The following is a 22,210-nucleotide window of genomic DNA, read 5'->3' on the forward strand; positions in this document are numbered from 1 at the left end:
AGGCACAAAGTGAAGGGTGAAAGTGGAAGTTTGGCCACGCCTTCTCTTACCAAATAAGGGTGGAGGCACAAAGTGAAGGGTGAAAGTGGGAGTTTGGCCACGCCTTCCCTTACCAAATAAGGGTGGAGGCACAAAGTGAAGGGTGAAAGTGGGAGTTTGGCCACGCCTTCCCTTACCAAATAAGGGTGGAGGCACAAAGTGAAGGGTGAAAGTGGGAGTTTGGCCACGCCTTCCCTTACCAAATAAGGGTGGAGGGATCGTGCGCATGCGCAGTGCCATCTGTCCGCGCTCGCGCTTCTGGCGTGGCGGGTTCGAGCCGTCGGCGTCTTGACAGAAATCCCCCAGTCGGTTTTGCGATTCGTGTCCTCGTGGGGCACGGAGTGGGGTCGGAGCGCGGGATTCTCGCCTTGTTCGCGATTCCCCGGTGGCGCGCCGGACGCGGGATTTTAACTTTTTTTTGTCGCCAGAGCGACGTGGAGGTCGAACGTCGTGCGCGTCGTGCGCGTTCTGTTGCCCGTCGCGTGACTAGCCGAGGGCCTGTCGTCGTTAGGCCGCAAGGTCCGTTTCGCTCGCTCCGAGCACCACTTGCCATGCCTGGGAGGACCGGCCAAACCGCGGGAACACCATGACGAGCCACGGAAGTCCCGTCAAGAGTTACGACTACCTGCTCAAGTTCCTACTGGTCGGTGACAGTGATGTGGGTAAGGGCGAGATCCTGGGGACCTTGGATCAGGACGCGGAGAGCGAGCCTGGGGGGTTCTGCAGTGGCCTCGGTGAGCTGTGCTTGTACTTGTACCCTGACATTTTACCCCAAGTTTCTCCTTCATGTGTTTCAGTCGCGAAATAGTTTATTTTTGTCCGCAGCAGCTGTTTCACCGCCTTGTGTCCCCCACACCCGTCCGCCCCAACCCTGTTATGTGAGGGGTGGGGAGAGATTGGGTAATATGAGGTGGGGGGGGGGCGCTGGTGGACAGAGGGCATTGTGTGCGATAACGTCAGTCGTGTAAGGTGGGGTGGGGTAGGAGGTTTGGTTTTGTTGTGCGATGTGGAATATTTGCTTTAGTTGCTGCGGTGATCTGCTCTGCGATGTGCGGTGATCTGCTCGACCATGTGCGGTGATCTGCTCTGCGATGTGCGGTGATCTGCTCGACCATGTGCGGTGATCTGCGATGTGCGGTGATCTGCTCTGCGATGTGCGGTGATCTGCTCGATGATGATCTGATCTGCGATGTGCGGCGATCTGCTCGACCATGTGCAGTGATCTGCGATGTGCGGTGATCTGCTCGATGATGATCTGATCTGCGATGTGCGGTGATCTGCTCGACCATGTGCAGTGATCTGCGATGTGCGGTGATCTGCTCGGCAATGATCTGCTCGGCGATGTGCGGTGATCTGCTCGATGATGATCTGCTCGGCGATGTGCAGTGATCTGCTCGGCGATGATCTGATCTGCGATGTGCGGTGATCTGCTCGGCGATGTGTGGTGATCTCATGGAGGTTGGACTGTGGGTTTATTTATTTTTTTTCCTTGTTGTGGGAGAGGTTGTCGCACGCTAAAGGGGACGATTTTGGTGAGTAGTTGTGGAGAGACTGATGTGGGGATGGGCCTGTGGAGGGAGAGGGAGAGACTGATGGGATGGGCCTGTGGAGGGAGAGACTGGGATGGGCCTGTGGAGGGAGAGGGAGAGACGGATGGGATGGGCCTGTGGAGGGAGAGGGAGAGACTGATGGGATGGGATGGGCTGGGCCTGTGGAGGGAGAGGGAGAGACTGATGGGATGGGATGGGCCTGTGGAGAGAGAGACAGACAGAGACAGACTGATGCGATGGGCCTGTGGAGAGAGAGACAGACAGACAGACACAGACAGACTGATGCGATGGGCCTGTGGAGAGAGAGACAGACAGACAGACACAGACAGACTGATGGGATGGGCCTGTGGAGACAGACAGACAGACACAGACTGATGGGATGGGCCTGTGGAGGGAGAAGGAGACTGATGTGGGGATGGGCCTGTGGAGGGAGAAAGAGACTGATGTGGGGATGGGCCTGTGGAGAGAGAGACTGATGTGGGGATGGGCCTGTGGAGAGAGAGAGAGAGAGAGAGAGACTGATGTGATGGGCCTGTGGAAGGAGAGGGAGAGACTGATGGGATGGGCCTGTGGAGGGAGAGGGAGAGACTGATGTGATGGGATGGGCCTGTGGAGGGAGAGGGAGAGACTGATGTGATGGGCCTGTGGAAGGAGAGGGAGAGACTGATGGGATGGGCCTGTGGAGGGAGAGACTGTGATGGGCCTGTGGAGGGAGAGGGAGAGACTGATGGGATGGGCCTGTGGAAGGAGAGGGAGAGACTGATGGGATGGGCCTGTGGAGGGAGAGACAGAGACTGATGGGATGGGCCTGTGGAGGGAGAGACAGAGACTGATGGGATGGGCCTGTGGAGGGAGAGACAGAGACTGATGGGATGGGCCTGTGGAGGGAGAGACAGAGACTGATGGGATGGGCCTGTGGAGGGAGAGGGAGAGACTGATGGGATGGGCCTGTGGAGGGAGAGGGAGAGACTGATCTGATGGGCCTGTGGAGGGAGAGGGAGAGACTGATGGGATGGGATGGGCCTGTGGAGGGAGAGGGAGAGACTGATGAGATGGGATGGGCCTGTGGAGGGAGAGGGAGAGACTGATGGGATGGGATGGGCCTGTGGAGAGAGAGACAGACAGAGACAGACTGATGCGATGGGCCTGTGGAGAGAGAGACAGACAGACAGACAGACACAGACAGACTGATGCGATGGGCCTGTGGAGAGAGAGACAGACAGACAGACACAGACAGACTGATGGGATGGGCCTGTGGAGACAGACAGACAGACAGACACAGACTGATGGGATGGGCCTGTGGAGGGAGAAGGAGACTGATGTGGGGATGGGCCTGTGGAGGGAGAAGGAGACTGATGTGGGGATGGGCCTGTGGAGGGAGAAAGAGACTGATGTGGGGATGGGCCTGTGGAGAGAGAGACTGATGTGGGGATGGGCCTGTGGAGAGAGAGAGAGAGAGAGAGAGAGAGACTGATGTGATGGGCCTGTGGAAGGAGAGGGAGAGACTGATGGGATGGGCCTGTGGAGGGAGAGGGAGAGACTGATGTGATGGGATGGGCCTGTGGAGGGAGAGCGAGAGACTGATGTGATGGGCCTGTGGAAGGAGAGGGAGAGACTGATGGGATGGGCCTGTGGAAGGAGAGGGAGAGACTGATGGGATGGGCCTGTGGAGGGAGAGACAGAGACTGATGGGATGGGCCTGTGGAGGGAGAGACAGAGACAGAGACTGATGGGATGGGCCTGTGGAGGGAGAGGGAGAGACTGATGTGATGGGCCTGTGGAGGGAGAGGGAGAGACTGATGGGATGGGCCTGTGGAGGGAGAGGGAGAGACTGATGGGATGGGCCTGTGGAGGGAGAGGGAGAGACTGATGGGCAGGGCCTGTGGAGGGAGAGGGAGAGACTGATGGGATGGGCCTGTGGAGGGAGAGGGAGAGACTGATGGGATGGGCCTGTGGAGGGAGAGGGAGAGACTGATGGGATGGGCCTGTGGAGGGAGAGGGAGAGACTGATGGGATGGGCCTGTGGAGGGAGAGACTGATGGGATGGGCCTGTGGAGGGAGAGGGAGAGACTGATGGGATGGGCCTGTGGAGAGAGAGACTGATGGTTTGTTTGTTTGTGGAAGCGGGGGTGAATGTTTTTATTCGAGACTGTGAAGGGACTTGGAGTAGCAGATGTCATGGGCATTTCAAAAATTACAAATGAAGATTTCTTTCGTTGTTCAACAACCCCTTCATTTTTGGACAACCGTTGGTTGTTTGAGTGTAACATCTGTGGCCTGATGGCAGTAAACGTCCATGTGCGAACAGGCCACGACACACTCGATCGAGCCAATTTAAATCCCATTTCCTCGCCGGACTTGCATATCTGTGATGCAAGGTGCTGAGAACGTGCGGTTCCACTCGCTTTCCTTGGGATTTGCGTTGCGTGCGGAGCGTCTGCCTTGAGGAGAACAAGATGCTCCATTTGGCGAGGCACGGAGTCCAATGGCAACGTTTGTCGAGACTTTCCACGCTCTCCCGACCACTTGGCAAATGGTGCTTCCAAGCTTGTTTCTCACCTTTGTTTGCACAGTGCTCTTGTTTTCATGTAGTAAAACTTGATTGCCACACTTCACAGCGAATCGGGGGATTCTTCTGAGCGACGTGAGGCATTTTCTGTCGGGGACAGATGGTCTCCCTGCGACCGTCGGGCTGTGATGAACCATCTGCCAACGTTGTCCGGACCGCGTGCCGATGACTGCTTGATCCGCATGCTGCACTCACCGTCGTCTCGGGACGCGTTGTCCGATAGGAGTGTGTGCGAATTGCACGAGCAGCTGTCCAAACAGCCGCCATGGTCTCCGTTTTTTGTTCGACTCGCCCAGGTTTTTGAATGGTGTTTTTGTTTGATATGCACGCGGCGCCTCAGTTTTTCAATGGGGCGTGGGGGTGGTAGGGTAGGTGTGTAAGGGTTGATGGGGCGGGGGGGGGGTGGGCAGGGAATGTTAAGTGGAAGCTGTCAATGGTCGTCCTTGTTAGAACGATGCAAACAGTCGAGTTGTGAGGGCAGGTGGTTCCCAATTTATCGATTGTTTTTTATTTTTATTTTTTTAACCACGTTTGCCACCACATTCCTGTCCGGTTAAAAATGATGTGACCTCAGAGAAAGATATAATGTTGTGCAAACACTTCCCCCGTGGACGTGCCTGGGCACGCCTGGGGTATTTTGAAAACTCTTTGTCAACCTCCACTTTGTGATATTTTATTGTTGGTGAGCTGCAGTGGGGTAGTGTTGATTTGATCATTCTCTGCCCCTTTTGTAGGTGTGACGTGCATCTCCACCACCATCCTCCTGGACGGGAGAAGAGTCAAGTTACAGCTCTGGTACGGCAGTTGTTTCCCATATTTCGGATCTTTGGCGAAAAACTTTCGGTGCCTCCTCCGTGGTACTTGCGGATGTTCATCTGGGGTTTACCTTTAACTCGCGTAGTCTGCCAATGTGCGCAGCCCCATCGCTGTGCTTTTATCCCCGAGGTTTGCAATGCTGGCAAGAGGCCGGTCATCCTCCCTACTTGCACTGTTTCCTGAAACACCCGTGGGAATTTGGTGCGTCATCGTCGCTCCGTCGTACCCTCCACTGAGTGCCATTAGGCACTCCCTCCCTCCCTTCCTTCTTCCTCCCTAACTTCTCAGAGGTGTTATTGCCAACTTGTGTGCGTTTCCACATCGCTCATCTGGCATTGTTGGCCCACTCGGACCGCCTTTGGCTCGTCCTGTGCTGTTATCGTGTAAAGGCCAAAACAGCCTTATGTTTAGTTGAGCAGCAGTGCAGTACAATCGTGATTGTATTGTCGGAAGCTCGTTGTGTGTGGCAGTCTGTTTGCGGTAAGCCGTGTACCAACCGCCACGATGTTGATGCTCGTTCACCGATTGAAGTCTTTTAACTTGCTGCTCGTTGTTGCTGTTATTGTTGTTGCTGTTCCTTGATGCTTTGCTTGATTTTTTTTTTCATCTTTATGAGCATTACAGGTGTTTTTTATTTTTTTTATCTTTTCAATAGAATAATATTTATAGCCAGTGTAAATTGACTGCATTTACACCTCACGAGTATCACCCATCGCTCTGCAGTTCAAAGCACGTCGGCCCATTGGAGTATGATCTCGCTTTTCGAACGTTCTACTACGATGCAAGAGTTTCTGGATTCTCCCCCACCCTCCCCTTACTACTTCCCTGTTTCATCTCCTTTCAATTCCATTTCGTTATTGTGACATAGCTTTGACACGAGGTTCCGGGCCTTTCCTCCAACCATATGCTTTTAATTTGGTTGTGCTTCAATCGGTGGAATGTTGTTGTTAGCTCTGGGTAACTCCAATAGTTGGCTCGAGCTTTCAAAACTATATCTGGGGCCAAATGCTGTGTGGAATGCATGGTTTTGACGGCTTTTCCGACGGCCTATCGGCTCCAAATGTTGCCACGGCCACCCGAGCCCTGATTAGGGCCCCATTCCGAACGCCCGTTGCGTGGCCTATATTTTCCTGCGACATGTTGCTATGGCAGTACATCGTATAGTGTATCTTTAGTGCGAGAGGGCACAGAGACCTCATTTTAGCCACGATTGCATGTGGTTTTCCAAATGGATTTTGCGTTGAAGTGGGTTGGCCGGGACCAGTGTGACCACTCCTCATTTTCATAAATGCCAAGGTGAGCCAATTAAAAAAGCCAATAATTCACAAGGTTTCGGAAAAGTGATGATAATAGAAAACCTATACGCCAAGAAAACCTATAGAAAAACAACGAATAGCCAAGATATTGTGAAAAAGCGAAGGAGTGGTCGCACTGGCCGGGACATGGTGAGCCTCCGTCGCCATTGCCTGCAACTCATTTTGAAGTTCAGCTTGTGGAATTCAACCTCATTGAGGGAGCAGATGTGTGCCATGATGTGTATGGGTTTGTTTGCGCTTTCTTTGGGTTCCATGATGCTGCTGGGGATCGGTGGGTTTGCAGTCATTTAGAATTCTCTTCCTTTCACAGTGACTGGGTTTTATCTACGTGTGCCATTTAACTTCACTTAAAGCCTCCCCCCCACCGACCCCTTCTTCTCCCATGTCCTCATACCTGGTTGTGTTTGCTTTGCTGTTGCCCATTCATCCATGTTGTGTTTGCGTATGTTACGTGTTGTACATTTTATTGAGGCAGATGTAACATGCTGCTGAGACGTCAGTTGTATGTGTTTTTCTCACGAGCGTCCATCGTGCAGCGAGTTGTCAGTTCGACTGAAAGATCTCTCGATGTGATTTTTACCGCAGGGATACGTCCGGACAGGGCCGGTTCTGCACGATCTTTCGCTCGTATTCGAGGGGAGCACAGGTAGGCTCTTTCATCGTTCCGCTGCCGACCATCCATCCATCCATCCGTCTGCACTGCACTATGTACTATCGTGGAGGAACTTTTACTTCGTAATAAGTTTCATAGACAATGAAATGATCAAAATGGTGTTGGCATTTGAACCTGCTGACGGTGTTGAGACAAGTGCGTTTATCGGGGAGGGGAGGGGGGAGCTTTCTTCTCATATCCCTTTGTCTCCCCATCCCACCCCAGGGCATTGTGCTGGTGTATGATATTACCAACCGGTGGTCATTTGACGGCATTGATCGCTGGATCAAAGAGATTGATGAGGTGAGGGTCCCCTCCTAACCCACTCTTTCATGCTGCTGTTCCTTCTCATTCCACTCGAGATTGTCAGAGGTTGATGGCCAATCGGTGCTCGTTGTAAAGTTGGTAATAGTAGTCGTAGTAGTAGTGAAAAGGGAGTTTTTAATTTTCATATTACATTCATCAATTGGTTCCATTTTGAACATTTATTAATTTCTTCTTTTCACGTTTTCTCCACATATTCCTGTTGTCACTGCATGGACCACATTTCTAGTCCATGTAAACACAACGGCACTTCAAAGTAGCAACCCAACCCCTGGTACACATGAGTTTGTTTGTACGTTCAGTTTAAATGACAAATAAACGATAGATTGCACCTGTTTTTTAATTTTTGTACACATAGTCGATGCTCATGGAGGAGCTAGTAGACTGAACGGATCAGGACGTAACAGTCGAGAGAGGGGATGGGGGACAACAGCAGAGTTGAAGGACAAAATGGAGGCAGACTTGGACAAACAATGGGTTGGGGGAGAAATGGAGGGCAGAAGAGGAGGCATCGGGTAGACAAGATGGGGATACAGAACAACTCTCAGGAGGGAAAACTGGGTACTTGGAAGGTGGAGGGCTTGTGTGGGGGGGGGGGTTAAATGGGTAAAAAAGATCATGGTTTTGGATTGGGGATGATGTGAGATGGTGGTGAACAGCTGTCTTGAATACCTCGGTTCCATTACCGACCCAGCTGGAAATTGTCATCCAGGTGCTTCACAGGTGAGGCATTGTAGCAATGAGTGCGCCGTCCTTTGGAGGAATGTTCAGCCAGGCGTCCTTTCTGTCAGCATTTGCTGGTTTCACGTGCAAGATCGTAATGAACCGCAGTATCGCCGTTGAAACTTGAACGAATTTTGATCTGTAATATGCAGCTTTCCATCAGGCTTGGCATTTGACGTTGATGATGATCTCTCAGACTTGGTGGAAAGGGGGAAGGGGAGGATGTGCTGGGAGAGCCTGGGGCTATATTAGGGAAGTTCGTTACCAGTCCGTCAAGTTGGAATTCCTGGGTGCGACACCATCAGAAGTGCTTTTAATTTATTGGACTGGCAAAGTTTCACTTGGGTATAAATCATATAAAGGACTCTCAGGACTTTTATTCCAAACTTGTCAACTGGACTTTTTGTGTATTCTTTGTGTTGGGAGGTGATATTCAGCAGAGCTCAAAATGCATGGGGGGGGGGGGCTGTGTGAATTTGCCTTTAAGCTCCACAATAGCTTTAAACAAATCAAAAGCGGGGGCGAAAAATTCAAAATATCCACTGGATCATTGCCCACGTAAATATCAGGATGTATTGTGGGCAAGTTGAAGAGCGTCCAAACAAGTTTACAGCAGGCCACCCCGAACGCGGGTTTCCGCATCGTGGTTTCGCTCCATCGTGGTTGAATGATTGTGGTGAAATGTGCCTGATCGCGCCATGGGTCTCTCACTCTGGCGCGGAAGAATACACAACCACACGTCTGTCTTACCTCACAGCCCCACGCTGCCCTCCATCACAGACTTGGTTGCTCTTTCGATATCGTGCCGCACGGACTGTGATCGCGTAATATTGTGCGATATGGTTTGATATCGCATGATTTGGTTTATCATGGGGTGTTCGTGACAGTAAAGAGTTATGAAGAAGAAGAAGAACATGTGGGCTTTTAGTGAAATAATAAGGCAAATGAAACGTATAATGTTGCAAGAAGCAAATTCAATCATGAGGAATGTTGGTTCAATCGGGAGGTCATGACAAAGGAAGGAATAAATGAATGAGGCAGAATGAGTTTGTGAATATTTTATTTTATTTCTTTGCAAGCAAAAATGTTTGTTTATTTTGAAGCGAGGAACGGGAAATATGATAAAGTTGAGGAGTTTGAAAGAACACACTTGGGATAAAGCAGAATGAGGAACATATCGTGAGGTTTTCGTGAGTCTTTATGGAGCTCCCAGCCTGGTGGTGGCTGGTTTGGGATCTCAGGGTCCTGCGTTCGAGCCCTGTTGGCTGCTGAATTAACATCGGGTGTGGTTGACTCGGCCTGTCATCCTTCCGAGGTCGGCGAAATGAGTACCAGTGTACTGGTGTCGGGGCACAACATCAGCGGCATAGTCGTGCCCCAACAAAATGAGAGCTACCCGGCAGCCAAGCTGCCAGAGGCAAGAAGAAGAGGAAGAAAATGGAGTTCCCAACTCTCCTTGAAGAGACCAGGCTATCCTCTACAGGCTCAGACTCGGAGATTGTTCTCTCAACTCGTACTTACAGAGGATAGCAGGGTTTTCCCTGGGTTTTAAAATGACCTGGGTAAAACTGCCAACATGTATAATTTTGCAGCCCGCGGCGGCCACGACTAGTGCGCACGGGGGGAGAGCGAGAGAGGGGGGGGTCTGCCCCAGGAAATTTAGCAATTTTAGATGTTCGTAGGTGCATTCTGAGCATGCAAGTGGAGACACAAATTAGTATCTTTGCATCATCAATTTTGTAAAAAAAATTCTCACTCACAACATATCTTATATTTAGCATGTATGTATCTTCACCATAAATATTCAAAATCTTTGTTCTGGTTGTAATACCCATCAATGATATTTTTAATATCTCGACTTGCATTCCATTAACCATGCATGGGATTTCATTAAAAAAATTTGTGATATATCCAAACAAAATTGCTTGTCTGATCAATATTTCCAAGAAATAAATTTGTATTGAATATACTCTGTACTTGTGTGAGGCACTCGGTGTACCAATCTACAATACAACTATGACATGGATATTATAAGTTGACAACAAACTCTGGTGTGCAGTGTGTATTCAGTTTATTTACATCTCTCCAGCCTGAGGCTGACTCCCCCAAAGGTTACTTACTCTGCCTTTAACGGTTATCAAAAGGGAACACACTTTCAGCAACATAAATCAAATTGCATGTTCAACGGAAAAGTAGTTACCAGATGAACAAAAATAGTACATCGACAAGTTACCATAGATGAGTGAATAAATGGGTAAATATTCCACTAGCACCATTGGTTCAACCATCACCACCACCTCCACCATCACCATCCCTCCGATCCCATCACCATACCACCACCACCACCACCACCAACCATCACTTCCCCCACACCCATGACCACCACCTCTCCAACTCCATCACTACCCCCACCATCAACCTCCACCACCACTTCCCCCACACCCATCACTGGAAATCAAGGTTTGTGATGATAGAAGGTTGTATTGTTGTAGATTTTCGCCCGTTCAGCGTGCGGACGACCGCCTTTAGCCCAATTACGGCCGTACGCGCCCACCGACCGTGGCAATCTCGTCGCAGCTTCCGGATCAACGCCGAAACCCAGCTACGGGTCTTTTTAACACACCATAAACCAGCCAACTCTGTCCACGCGCTACAGGGTCGATCGCCGAATTGTCGATGTAGCTAATTATTCGCGCGGACAGAAATGCCGGGAGTTTATACCTCGACGGGACCTGCACGAAAACGAGCCGCTTAAGCAGCTTGTTCCGTATGCGATTGCCGAGCGGTTTTATATCGCCAAGTCCCGTCGGACCAGATGTACGTTTTATCAGCTTATATAATCAGCCAGCTAATATCCCGAACGCAATTATGGCAGTCAATGTAGGAAGGGAAGCAACGAGCAGGTGACATTCAAAAATGGGGACATTTATTCGTACAGGCACGTAAGCAGTCAATGGCTGAATGGGGGCAGGACACGATCAAAAAGCCTACAGCCGATGTCTACTTATTATGTACAAGCACATACTTGCTCACAATTCTACTGAGAGACAAGGCGCCACAGACTTTCATACAAAAACCCAAGAAAGAAAGAAAACAGGCTCGTAAGCCTTTATTATTGTTCAGAGCCGGGATGACCGAAGGGGCTCAGAGACCGAGCGGGATACCTGGCCACCCTCGTGGTGACTCGCTGGGTCCTGGTTCGGGTTGGCGACCCTTGGTGTTTCCGGCTCGCTGGCTTGTTGCCAACGCTGCAGCGGCTTCGAATGGCGGCTTGGTGGGTCAAGGGCCTTGCGACGTGCCCGACTCTCCACTGCCGTCTGGCTGCGCTCCAAGGCTTCTCCCACGAGCTACTGCTGCAGCGATCTCGACCCACCAACCCGACGAGACTCAACTTACTCCAACTCTCAACCGGCTCTCTCTCATGCACCCTCTTCCGGCGAGCGAACGCGGCTTTTTTTTATCTCCCCCAAGTGGAGGGCCGCGGTGGGCTTTTTCCACCCGAAATCAGCGCCCTCCTTCTCTTCACCTTTGAACCCTCATTCAGGCGGGATCCACCCCGATCGAAGGCGAACGTGGTCGATGAATTGCTCTGGTTGTTGTTATTGTCGTCGTTGTTGTTAAAATAAAAGATAGACAGAATAACGGCTAACTGAAGATGCACAGCCCGGCACACGAATAATTCCCGTTATACATTGGTGGGGAAATCTAACCTGGAACACACACTTATCGACATAACTGATTTTCGGGGAACCTGAATAGTGATCTGTGAATTTCCACAACCGTAACAGTATATACATGTGGACAATGTTAAGTCATTTGGGCGGCCAGAAATGGGTGTTTAAGCAGTTAGGCTGCCGCCCAAGTGAGCCCTATGGATGGAAAACACTGGGATAGGGTGTTACCTTAAGGGGTTCTGCGAGTTTAAGGTTCCTGAAGATTTTGATCACATCTTCATGCAATTCCCTCGGTACGGGGGACCCGGATTGCACCTCTTCCACTCTGCCTGAGAGATGGGGATCAGCTGGTTGGGTGTACTGGACACACTGTGCTGATTAAGCCAGAAGTGCCCTCAACTCTGCAAATCGTTGAAATTTATCAAAGAAACGGGTCTAATAATATAAAGTCCCCCGTACTTGTCTGCTCCGGCTGAAGTATTTCGGTGCGTGGCATATATAGAGCGTCACGGCTCTGAAAATGCAATTGAACCAATAGAAGAAGTCTTCATTAAGAGGTGCTTGAAATTCAAGCGTGAAATGGACACCGTCATGGCACCTTATCCGGAGGTCTATAAGGACATGCAGAACAAAGAAGAGCAGACAAAGATCACCTCCTTCACAAAATCTGATGACTTCAACCCTAAGCCAGGGACGTTGACGTTATCTCAATTATCCATCATCCATCTTGCGGTTTTGCCCAACGCGAGGTTTTTCAAGAAAGTAACCCCTGTGAACGGGGAGGGTCTGCTGTACCAAGTCGACAATTTATTTTCTGTTCTCTGCTCCGCGAACGATTGCGAGCGATCTGCTTACCGGCACAGTCATATTTATTTCCTACCCTGGGCCTAAATAATAAATAGTCACGGACGTGAGCTTCGCCAGCGAAAAAGGCCGTCCTGCTACCATCTGTCACTGGCGGCCCTGGAGCGTTGCGGGCTGGTTGTGGGTTCCGATACGGTATCTCGCATATTAGATTACAGCATGGCGCATGTTGGAATCTGGATCATGCTGAAGAGTTCCGATTCAACCAAAATGTGTGCAACCCACCGGCACCACAGAAACTTCAAAAGTGCCTTCGAGATCCTCTTCTGAAACAGACTGGTCCATCTACTGTCGTCACCAAGAAGAAGAAGCCCGTTTCCAATGAAAGCATTGTAAATGCGTAAATCTATAAAAGCAATTTAAAGTTTAAAATGCCATTGCTATCAATTTCTAAAAGTGCAAAAAAAAAAAAACATAAAAAAAATTGGAACTGCACTGAAGAGCGCGTACCTTCACCAGGCTGAACAGTTTACGATTTGTGTATTTCACTCCGCCGGATCTGATTCCTGACCTGAACCAAAATATTCTTACAGATTTGGGGTTTGAGGCTTGCCACGAGGGAAAGCATTTGGGTCCGTCCCGAGCGCCCCATCCTGAGGCGGGCACAGATAACTCTGCGTGCTGACGGGTTGCTAAGCAACCACGAACGCCAATTGGTACTGCAGGGTGACACTACTCCGCATTATACCTTATCTGTCGATGGACTTATGAAAAAGGGGGGGGGAGTCACGTGCCCTCTGCATACATGCATGGAACTTACCATATCAGGTGCAGCCAAGTACGCACCAGCTAATAAGAGCCAACTGGATGGGGTGGAACTTTCCGGTTAAACTGTGTGCAGGCTATGCTGGATCAAAGGAGGAAAAGGCAGAACGAGCTGGATATATTTGTAACTAGAAGGGCACTCGGCAGAGCGCATACCTCCGCCACACAATGCCTGATCCAGGAGAACATATCCAGGCCCAATACATTTTTGTGATATCATGCTATATATATATATATATATATATATATATATATATATATATATATATATATATATATATATATATATATATATATATATATATATATATATATATATATCGTTTTTGGCCCAATCTCTCAACAGTGAAGAATCAAGTTTCTCAACAATCTCTCAACTTTAAGTATTCAACAATTATCGTACCTGGATTCGGATGTTGATCAAAATGGAATCTATTCATCCTTGTCCCACACCCAATGTGCCCACCAATTTTTATCCGAATCCCTCCATAACTGAGATATCCTGCATGCAAACAGACAAACAAACGGGTGAAAACATCACCACCGCAGGTGAAAGGAGGTTGAGGTAATGAGGGCAATTTATTCAGAAAGCAAGGGTGCTGAAAGGTGATGTGGCACAATAATTAAAGGTTTTAATAAGTAACGTGTACAGCAGAGGAAATTAAGAATTGATGAGGTACGGCAGAAGAAATTCAATTACTTACAAAAGAGAAGACACAGGTCAGAGCTAAACCGAAATTGCACTTCTACAATCTTATCTTTAATCTACCATAACAGGTGCAATCAGACACGTGCGTGAGGAAATCAGAGAGCAAGAGATGGGAGTTTGAGGCGTGAACGACCCCTAGAATACCCAGTGTGCGAGATGGACCAACACAACCTAGTTGCTTAAGAGGGGGAGGAGGGAGGAAAACTAGGGATGTTTATGGTGCGTGAGTGAGGAGGGGCAAAATGAGGCGTCATGTAATGCAGAAGAGGGAGAGTGAAGAGGTTCATGTCTGCAGTTGCCCTTTTAGTTTTGTGCGTTTACAGCAGATGAGATATTGGATGAGAGAGACAGTATGTGTGAGATGATAACTTAACGTGGCATGTGAGAAAGTCTGTATGTGTAATTACGACATCTATTGTCGGTGTTGCGTTCTGCCTACTCGGCGCTTCGCTCCACCTTTCCCCTCGCGCTGCTGTTCAGGTCTGGACCCCCTCTCGAACATCCCTCTACACTCGGAATCAGCCGCCTCACACCCAGGAGAAGATTCTCTGACATTGGAGACTGGTGAAAACTACTGACTGATCCTTTTGCAGCTATTTTATAGAGTCTGTGCGAAGGAAGATCCAAAAGTTAGATTAAAACGCTCTATAGTCGTATCTGAGCGCTCCGCTCCCATTGGCACGCAGACGCCTCCCCGAGAAGTAGCCTCGCCTCACGAGGGTCCGAAGCCAAAAATTTCCTCATTCACCCCCGAACTCGGCTAACTGAGGAAGCTCCAAGATTAACATGGGCTGCGGGTTTTTGGGAGCGCTCTCCGGCCATGAACGTGCGCTGGGCTTCAAATGAGGATCACTTTTTGTCGGAGCGCCAGGGTCACTCGGACGGCGTTGAACGGACCTCATCGCATTCTTCGGCTACGGGCCAATCTGTTCTGACCCCAAACATCCGTCATGGTGGGTCATGTCCATTGTTCATTGACATCCTTAAAGGACTGTGGTGAACGTTCGGGGTACTGACTGGTTGCGGAATTTCGTTAGGTCGGGGAAACACTGTGGCGTTTGTGGTGATGAGGTTGAAGCGGTTTTAACGGTTGTGGTGAGACGATTGAAGCGTTTGTAGTGATTAGGCGTTTCTGTTGAAGAGGTCGGGTGTAGGTTATTGTTGGGATTTTTAGGAAGGCATTGTGGTAGTTGTAAGAAGGGTGTAGCATTGTGGGTCGAGAACTGAGGAGTCTGAAATGAAACGTCCGTCGGAGAATGGCACGCAGTTTGAACGGGGCCGCTGCAGCATATGTTCATGAGGCTCTCTGTTCACGTCACCGTTCGGTCTGTGGCGTGCATGCTTGCTTGAAGGAGAGGTCGTGTGTGCAAAGTAAATTTACAATAGATGAATGGAATTAAAGACCTAACTAAAAGGCCTCGCGACGCATTTTGTCCCATTAACCCACTAGACATAAGTGAAGGGCGATTTGAAACGGATACCAATGAAATAATTGCCTGGGGATCACAATATGTTGGGTGCATTTGCTTTGAGTGGCGGTTTCACAGAACCGCAACAATATAATCTGCTTGTTCTTGTCACCTGACAATCTCATCCACCACATTTTGTCATAACTTGAACACAACTTTTTGAGATATCGTTTTTGGCCCTATCTCTCAGTGGTGAAGAATCCCTTAGAAATTCCAGTATCGGGATCTTCATCCTGTGTCGGAGTGGCGACCCGTCCAGGATTGTGCCTAATCGCCAAGGAGACTGCTTATGCAGCACCAACTCTCTGCACAGAGTACGGTGTCCCAATGGATGGATGGATGGAACATCACCAAAATGTAATCGATTCATCCTCGTCACAAACCCATCCTCCCCACCAAATTGAGTCTGAATCCATCCACGACTTTTTGAGATATCCTGTTCACAAACAGACGGACAGTTGGAGCACAGACAAGGGTGACAACATAACCTCTGTCCACCTTAGGTGGCGGAGGTAATAATGCAACACAAATACAGAACGTGACATTATTATATGACGTCACCTTGCAAAGAGTTGGTGAATATGAACAAGGAGTCCCAGGATCAAAAAAATAGCCCTGATAATCAAAGGAAGCCTTCTATTTTATTTATTTTGAGCCCTGATGTGCGGAGTGGGCCGATTTATGAAGCTGGCATTATAATTTGAGCATCCCACGAGTGATATTTTTAAAGGTTTTATTAAACCCAGGAGGTCACGTGTGCTGAGCATTCCTCGTGTCCTCGTGATGTGGGCCTTTTGACAGCCAAGCTTATGTCGGTTTCACCGACTGTACTTTGTACTACTTATCTTTGCTGCTTGTTTTACACTACCTATGATGCTCCTGTGTGCGCATCTTAGCATGTCCAGATGTTTCTGATGCTCCCCGTGCTGTCGACATTCCCGTCCTCTGACCATGGCGTTGTTTTTGTCTGTCTGTCTGTGTTGCCATTGCCTTTGAGGTCAAAGGCTGTGTGGGGATCAGTGTGGACCAGATTACACTCTCCCTGAAGATCATTAATGAGCCAGCTGGCTTTTTGCTGATATGATAGCCACATGCTGATTCCCCTGAGACGAGTTCACTTTCAAGAGGTGAAATAAACAAATAAACACGAGTTCCCTTTCAAGGTACTTTGCTGCAGGACAAGGCCATTTGGATCATCAAAGCATGTGCTTGTTTGTCTGTGCTCCATCCTTTTTAAATGCTGAGCGCCAAGCAAAGAGCTGCACGTACCATTTTTGAAGTCATCGGTATGACTCGGCCGGGGTTGGAACTGCCGACCTCCTGGACTCGGACCGGAAGCTCCAACTGTGGCACCACCGAGTCTAGTTGATTCCACGCAATTGGAATTAAAATCTTTAATCCTGCTGACTTCACCGAGGAACCCACAAGTTCTACTATGTGTGTCCGCATCGTCTCCCAGGAAAGGTAGTGGCAGCGGAGGGAGTGGGAGAGGTACCTGGATGCATTGGAGATAGAGGGGTGTGTGGATGGGAGGTCGCTTTTGTGTGTGGATGGGTAATGATACTTGGGTTGGTGTAGCGCAGGCATAATGGACCGAATGGCCTCGTCCTGTGCAAAAGTTCCTTGTGTATCATTATTTTGTCATGTAATTGTTTAGCATTTGTAATGTTGAAGTATAGGGTAATGAAATGTGACCTGATTGTTAATCACAGCAAGATTGAATATAAGGTGTAGAAAATGTCAAATAACTCGCCACAAAGATCAGCGACAGTCTTTGTGGAGCAAAGGTTTGCCCAATCAGACGGAATACAGACAGCCCAGGCAGGTTAAGGCTTTCAAAACCGTGGGATTGTCTGTTGAGCGGCATCGGCTTGCCTGTGACCTGGCTTGTAAAAGTGCATGGAGAGCTGGAAAGCAGACGTACATCAACAAAGAGCAAGAAAGGTAAGATCGACACGTGGTTCCAAGGTAGTAAGATGGGTGAAGGAGCATACCAGGGGAGAGATGTGTTTGTAAAACTGGAGTTGAATCCGCAATTAGGTGACGTGAACACGAGCAGTCTGGACTTGGAAATCCTAATAAGGAATACTGTTATCACTCGTGTATAAGCTGCAGTTTTTTTTTGTTTTGTTTTTTAATATATTTTATTTTCTCCCCCCAGAAATATCTGATCAAAATTTTGGGTGCGCCAACCTTCATTGCTGGGTGCCGCCATCTTAAAAATGCAGTGCATATTTTTCATCACGATTGTTGTGCACTGGTATTGAGGCTGATGATTTAGTTCTCAATTGCTTTCTCTCCAACTCTCCCTGGCAGCATGCACCCGGTGTTCCGCGGATCCTCGTGGGTAACAGGCTGCACCTGGCGTTCCGCAGGCAAGTGGAAACCGACCACGCACGCGCTCTCGCCCAGCGCCTCGGCATGACGTTCTTCGAAGTGAGCCCGTTGTGCAACTTCAACGTGACGGAGTCTCTCACCGAGCTGTCTCGCATCGCTCTCATGCGTCACGGCATGGAGCGACTGTGGAGGCCCAATCGAGGTTTGAGTCGTGGTGGTCACCACCTTCGTTGCTCGGTTTTCTACAGACAACTGTATGGTGTTGTCTCAAAACGGAAATTTATTTTCACATTGAATAAAATTTTACATAACACCACTTGAAGGAAAGCTCCCAAAGTGCTTGTACAGGGAAAAGGACATGGGTTTGCAAAATCAGGAGAATAGAGATTAAATATGGGCAAAATGTCTGGTGTTGGCTTAATGGCGAGAGTGGTTGGGCTTGGGTCCCGAGTTCAAATCCCACTCGGCTGTTGAATTAATACCAGGAAGGGTTGATTCTGCCCATCATCCTTCTGAGGTTGGCAAAATGAGTACCAGCTTGCTGATATCCTGCGTCGGAGTGGCGACCCGTCCAGGATTGTGCCCACGAGCCAAGGAGACTGCGTAGGAGGCACCAACGCTCTGCACAGAGTATTGTCCCAATGGACGGATGGACAAAGGATAGAAACTAGAATTGCACTCAGTGGAGCGCATACCTCCACCAGGCTGAACAGTTTACGTGTTGTATCTCACTGACACTGATAGACTGGATCCGGACTTGAACCAAAATCGAATCTGCTTGTTCTTGTCACCCAACTCGTCCACCTAGTTTTGCCAAAACTCGTCCGTAACTTTGAGATATCATGATTTATAGTTTTTGGCCCCATCTCTCAATGGTGAAAAATCGCTTAAAAAATATATTTTTTTATACTATCCGGATGTGCAACAAATAAAAATCTAATCTTTTTGTTCTTGTCACACTTCCAACTTGTCCTCCAAATGCGTCCTTAACTTTTTGAGATATCACACGGAGACGGACACACACATGGGTGAATACATAACCTCAAACCCACCTTCAGTGACGGTGGTGAAAATATTTTGAGAGAAGACCGAGTTTGGAAGCCTCGTTAATAGGTGATGGATTGTAACAAAGGGAGGAAAGAGCTTGATCACCGAACAGTTTAACTCTTAGCCTTGGTATATAACAAGGAGAGGCCAGTGGAGGGAATAAGGAGTCGTACAACGTAGGGTGTACATGGGAGGGGTGGTGGTGGGGCCGGGGGTTAGGTGAAGGGCAGACATTGTTGTGAGAGTGTCAGGGCAACGTGATCCCTCTGCGTGAGAAGGGTATACGGTGGGATTCCGAGCCACAGTGTAACGAGTGCATTCCAAGTCATCCAGCAGGATGTGAATGTGTGACGTGATCAATGCACAAGCTATAATTTCTGGAACTTTTATTTTACACACAAGACTGAACTGTGGAACACTTGAGGTGATTTAAAAGAGAGGATCTACACGATTCGAGAACAAGTCGGGCCCCCACCTATCCATGATCCGATCTCACCAGGGCAGGAGACTGATATCTGAACAGTGATAAAAGTATCTTGAGATTGAATTTGTTTTCTGTTTTTTTTGAAAAGCTTGGTGTCATCAGGAGGTGAAATGCTTATTTATTTATTTATTTATTTTTTTATATTTTTGTTCTCATTTTCACCGACACATTTACTTAGGGTATGATGAGGAATGGCATGCATCACACTGACATCACAACCACATCTGATGATTCTTCCTCTTCCCCCACCCTTGAACCCAGTGCTGAGCCTGCAGGACCTATGTTGTCGTGCCATAGTCTCTGTAACGCCGGTCCACCAGATCGACAAGCTTCCACTGCCCGTTTCGATCAAGAGCCACCTGAAGTCCTTTTCCATGGCAAACGGAATGAACGCATTCATTATGCACGGACGATCGTACACGGTGCCGGGCCGGAGCAGCGGTGCAGGAAGCGGCAGTGGAGGGAAGCGTTGCAGCATACGCAAGACTGCATCGATGCGTGTTCCACGGCCCTGCCTTTCCCCGCGAGAGCAATGCACACGAAGCAACTGCAAAATCTCCTAGACTCATTGCCAAGCCGCAGCCACAAACTTGTCTTTACGAACGGTCCACCTTAGGTGAACACCGGAGCAGGATCGGAGTTTGCTGTCAGTACCGATGTGCTCTGGTACGCATCGAGAGATGCTGTAATCTGCCGCCGGAGTACTGTGCAAACCACGGGAATTTGGCAGGAATGTAGAATTTGCCGTCGTGCTGTAATGTGGAAAGGGATTTCTTCTCATCGTCTACTTTCCCACTTGAAGAAAGATCTACTGGTGCACCTTGCTGCAGTTGTACCGATTCAGTAGACCTTTCACTTCCCATAGTTTTCCCAACAGTGCTTCCAAGATGTGGAACTTCCCCATGGAGGAGATGGTTGTAGGCTCAGTAATGAGTTTATCTGTTTTCAGTGCCATGTTCTGTTGTCCCACGCAGGTGCTGTTGTGCCTTTTTCTTTTTAATGTCTCCGCCGTCCCTCCCCCCCCCCCCCAATCCCCGGCATCCTCGGTTTTAATCCGAGGAATTCTACCTCCTCTGCAGCTGAGTTTGGGGGCGGAGGAAATACAAGTTTTGCATCAGGTAAAGTGAAACAGGTGGACGGATTTCGAGGCGCTTCCTTCCGGGGTGAATTTCAAGCTTTACGGCCATTGCTTTGAGAGGTTATAGTGAGAGGCTAAGATAAGAAGATTCTGTCTCGTTTGCCAATGGAAATGCCATAGTCGTGCTTTGTGTAAAGGCCATTGCAATAAGAATCAAATCTTCCTTCCGTTTAACCTGAAGACTCGATTTGTTTTTCCTTATTTTGGAGAGAAAAGCTCATAGAATATTAATCATAGCTGCTTTATCTTTTGTGGCCTTTTAACAGCTGGCACACCTTAAATTTTTTTTTTAAACCTGTTGGCCAGTGTATACTCTTGTTGGTGTACCTGGATGCCAGGATGCTATTGTCATTTATCAGGTGATTTGAGAAGGAGGGTGTGGAAGTGTGGTGAGGCATATGTAGTGGGTTTGCAATTTAAATAATCGAGTTGCAATATTTGTCCGTGTTATGTTTTTGCAACTTGTGTTTGCACCACGCTGCACCTGTTGTAGCATAGGCATTGTGGGTGGTTTTGGGGTTGGGGTTTAAGGTGGTAAAGTTCTCTTTTTTTTTTTTTTTTTTTTTTTTTTTTTTTTTTTTTTTGTTTTCAACAATTTTTTTCTTTTTTTCTTTCGAAGACCTCCTTGCGGTATAATCAGGTGACAGCTGAAAAGACAAAGGTGTTGAGTTATTTTATTAGTATTTATTTTTGCCGTGGTTTCATTATTATTTTTTGTATTATTTAAAAAAAAATAATTCCCTGAAACCGAGTGCCATTGACCCGTCGACAGCAAGCTCGTTCACGACCCCAAAGGCGGTGTGTTTTGGACTGTAGCTTCGCCTTGTGCCAGTATCCTATTTGCGATGCTCATGTGGGTGTAGGTTTATGGGCTGCCAATCCCTCCACCTCCCCCACTCCCACGCTGTGCTTTGTGTACAAGTCTTTTTGGTCAAGGAGCTTCCTGTCGTGGGTGTTGTGAAGCTGTGGGATGCAGTATGATGGAGACATCTCCTGGTCGTCCACTTTCTCATGCCTTGAATACTCGACCTATTTTTTTTTTTTTGGTTCATTTTGATTTATTTGTTTTTGTATGGGTTTTTTTGGCTTCCTTGGTGTTTGTAGATATGCAATGTTTGATACATGAAAATAAACATTTTTCTACTTATTGTGAAGTTCTCTCTGATGTCGGATTTTGCCACGAAGCCCAAATTGTAACCACATTGAGTATAATGAGGTGTTTTATTATTTTTACATATTGTATATAGTTTTGTACGACAAGGACAAGGCTCGTGGAAGAGCTAGAACACTGAAAGTTACACGATGAGGTTAGTTGTGTGCTGTACTTGTATTGTATTTGTAGATTGGACAAATCAACATTGCATACGGAATGTTAACCTGGGTTCTCAGATGTTCAGAAGGCAATCCTTGGACTTCCCTTTCCCCCTCCCAGTACAGTCCTGTATTTGCAGTTTTGGAGGGAGGAGCCAGTCATGATGTGTTGGTCCTGATTAGTTCTGGCTTCTCGGATCTATGGGACTCTATAAATTACTCTACCTTTGTTTCCGGAATCTTCATGGCGAAGAGAATTTGCTTTATCTTCATCGACTATCCCTCCCTTAATTTAGACTGTTTGGATACAAATCCATAATGTGCGCGGTATGATGTCATGCAAGCAAAAACGTTGTGGTTGAAGATTCGCCAAACTAACAACTTCCACTGAACGGAAAAACATTGAAGTCTCATAACCCGTGA

At 48.3% G+C, this 22,210-nt stretch overlaps 1 protein-coding gene across 2 annotated transcripts; it reads left to right on the plus strand.

Moving 5' to 3' along the window:
- The first annotated feature begins 259 nt into the window (after nucleotides 1-259).
- On the plus strand, nucleotides 260-21,630 carry RAB40C (RAB40C, member RAS oncogene family). Of its 2 annotated transcripts, none has more exons than XM_085863085.1 (6): nucleotides 260-773; nucleotides 4,893-4,953; nucleotides 6,876-6,936; nucleotides 7,168-7,245; nucleotides 17,787-18,009; nucleotides 19,600-21,630. In XM_085863085.1, the coding sequence occupies exons 1-6, from the start codon at nucleotides 626-628 to the stop codon at nucleotides 19,899-19,901; spliced, it is 873 nt and encodes a 290-aa protein (XP_085719211.1). In that variant the 5' UTR covers nucleotides 260-625; the 3' UTR covers nucleotides 19,902-21,630. The 2 variants fall into 2 exon arrangements, with proteins under 2 accessions (XP_085719211.1, XP_085719213.1); XM_085863087.1 differs by lacking the exon at nucleotides 260-773 and adding an exon at nucleotides 3,633-4,454.
- The last annotated feature ends 580 nt before the right edge of the window (nucleotides 21,631-22,210 follow it).

Source organism: Eptatretus burgeri, chromosome 17, assembly GCF_056783735.1.
Source record: "Eptatretus burgeri isolate ZD-2024b chromosome 17, Ebu_testis_v1, whole genome shotgun sequence".
Lineage (NCBI taxonomy): Eukaryota > Metazoa > Chordata > Myxini > Myxiniformes > Myxinidae > Eptatretus > Eptatretus burgeri.

Bases quoted from the DNA above. Each gene is read 5' to 3' on its own strand.
- RAB40C (XM_085863085.1), top strand. From the start codon at position 626: ATGACGAGCCACGGAAGTCCCGTCAAGAGTTACGACTACCTGCTCAAG. The intron at 774-4,892 runs GTGAGCTGTGCT...CCCCTTTTGTAG, and splicing joins GGGGTTCTGCAGTGGCCTCG to GTGTGACGTGCATCTCCACC. The intron at 7,246-17,786 runs GTGAGGGTCCCC...TCTCCCTGGCAG, and splicing joins GGATCAAAGAGATTGATGAG to CATGCACCCGGTGTTCCGCG.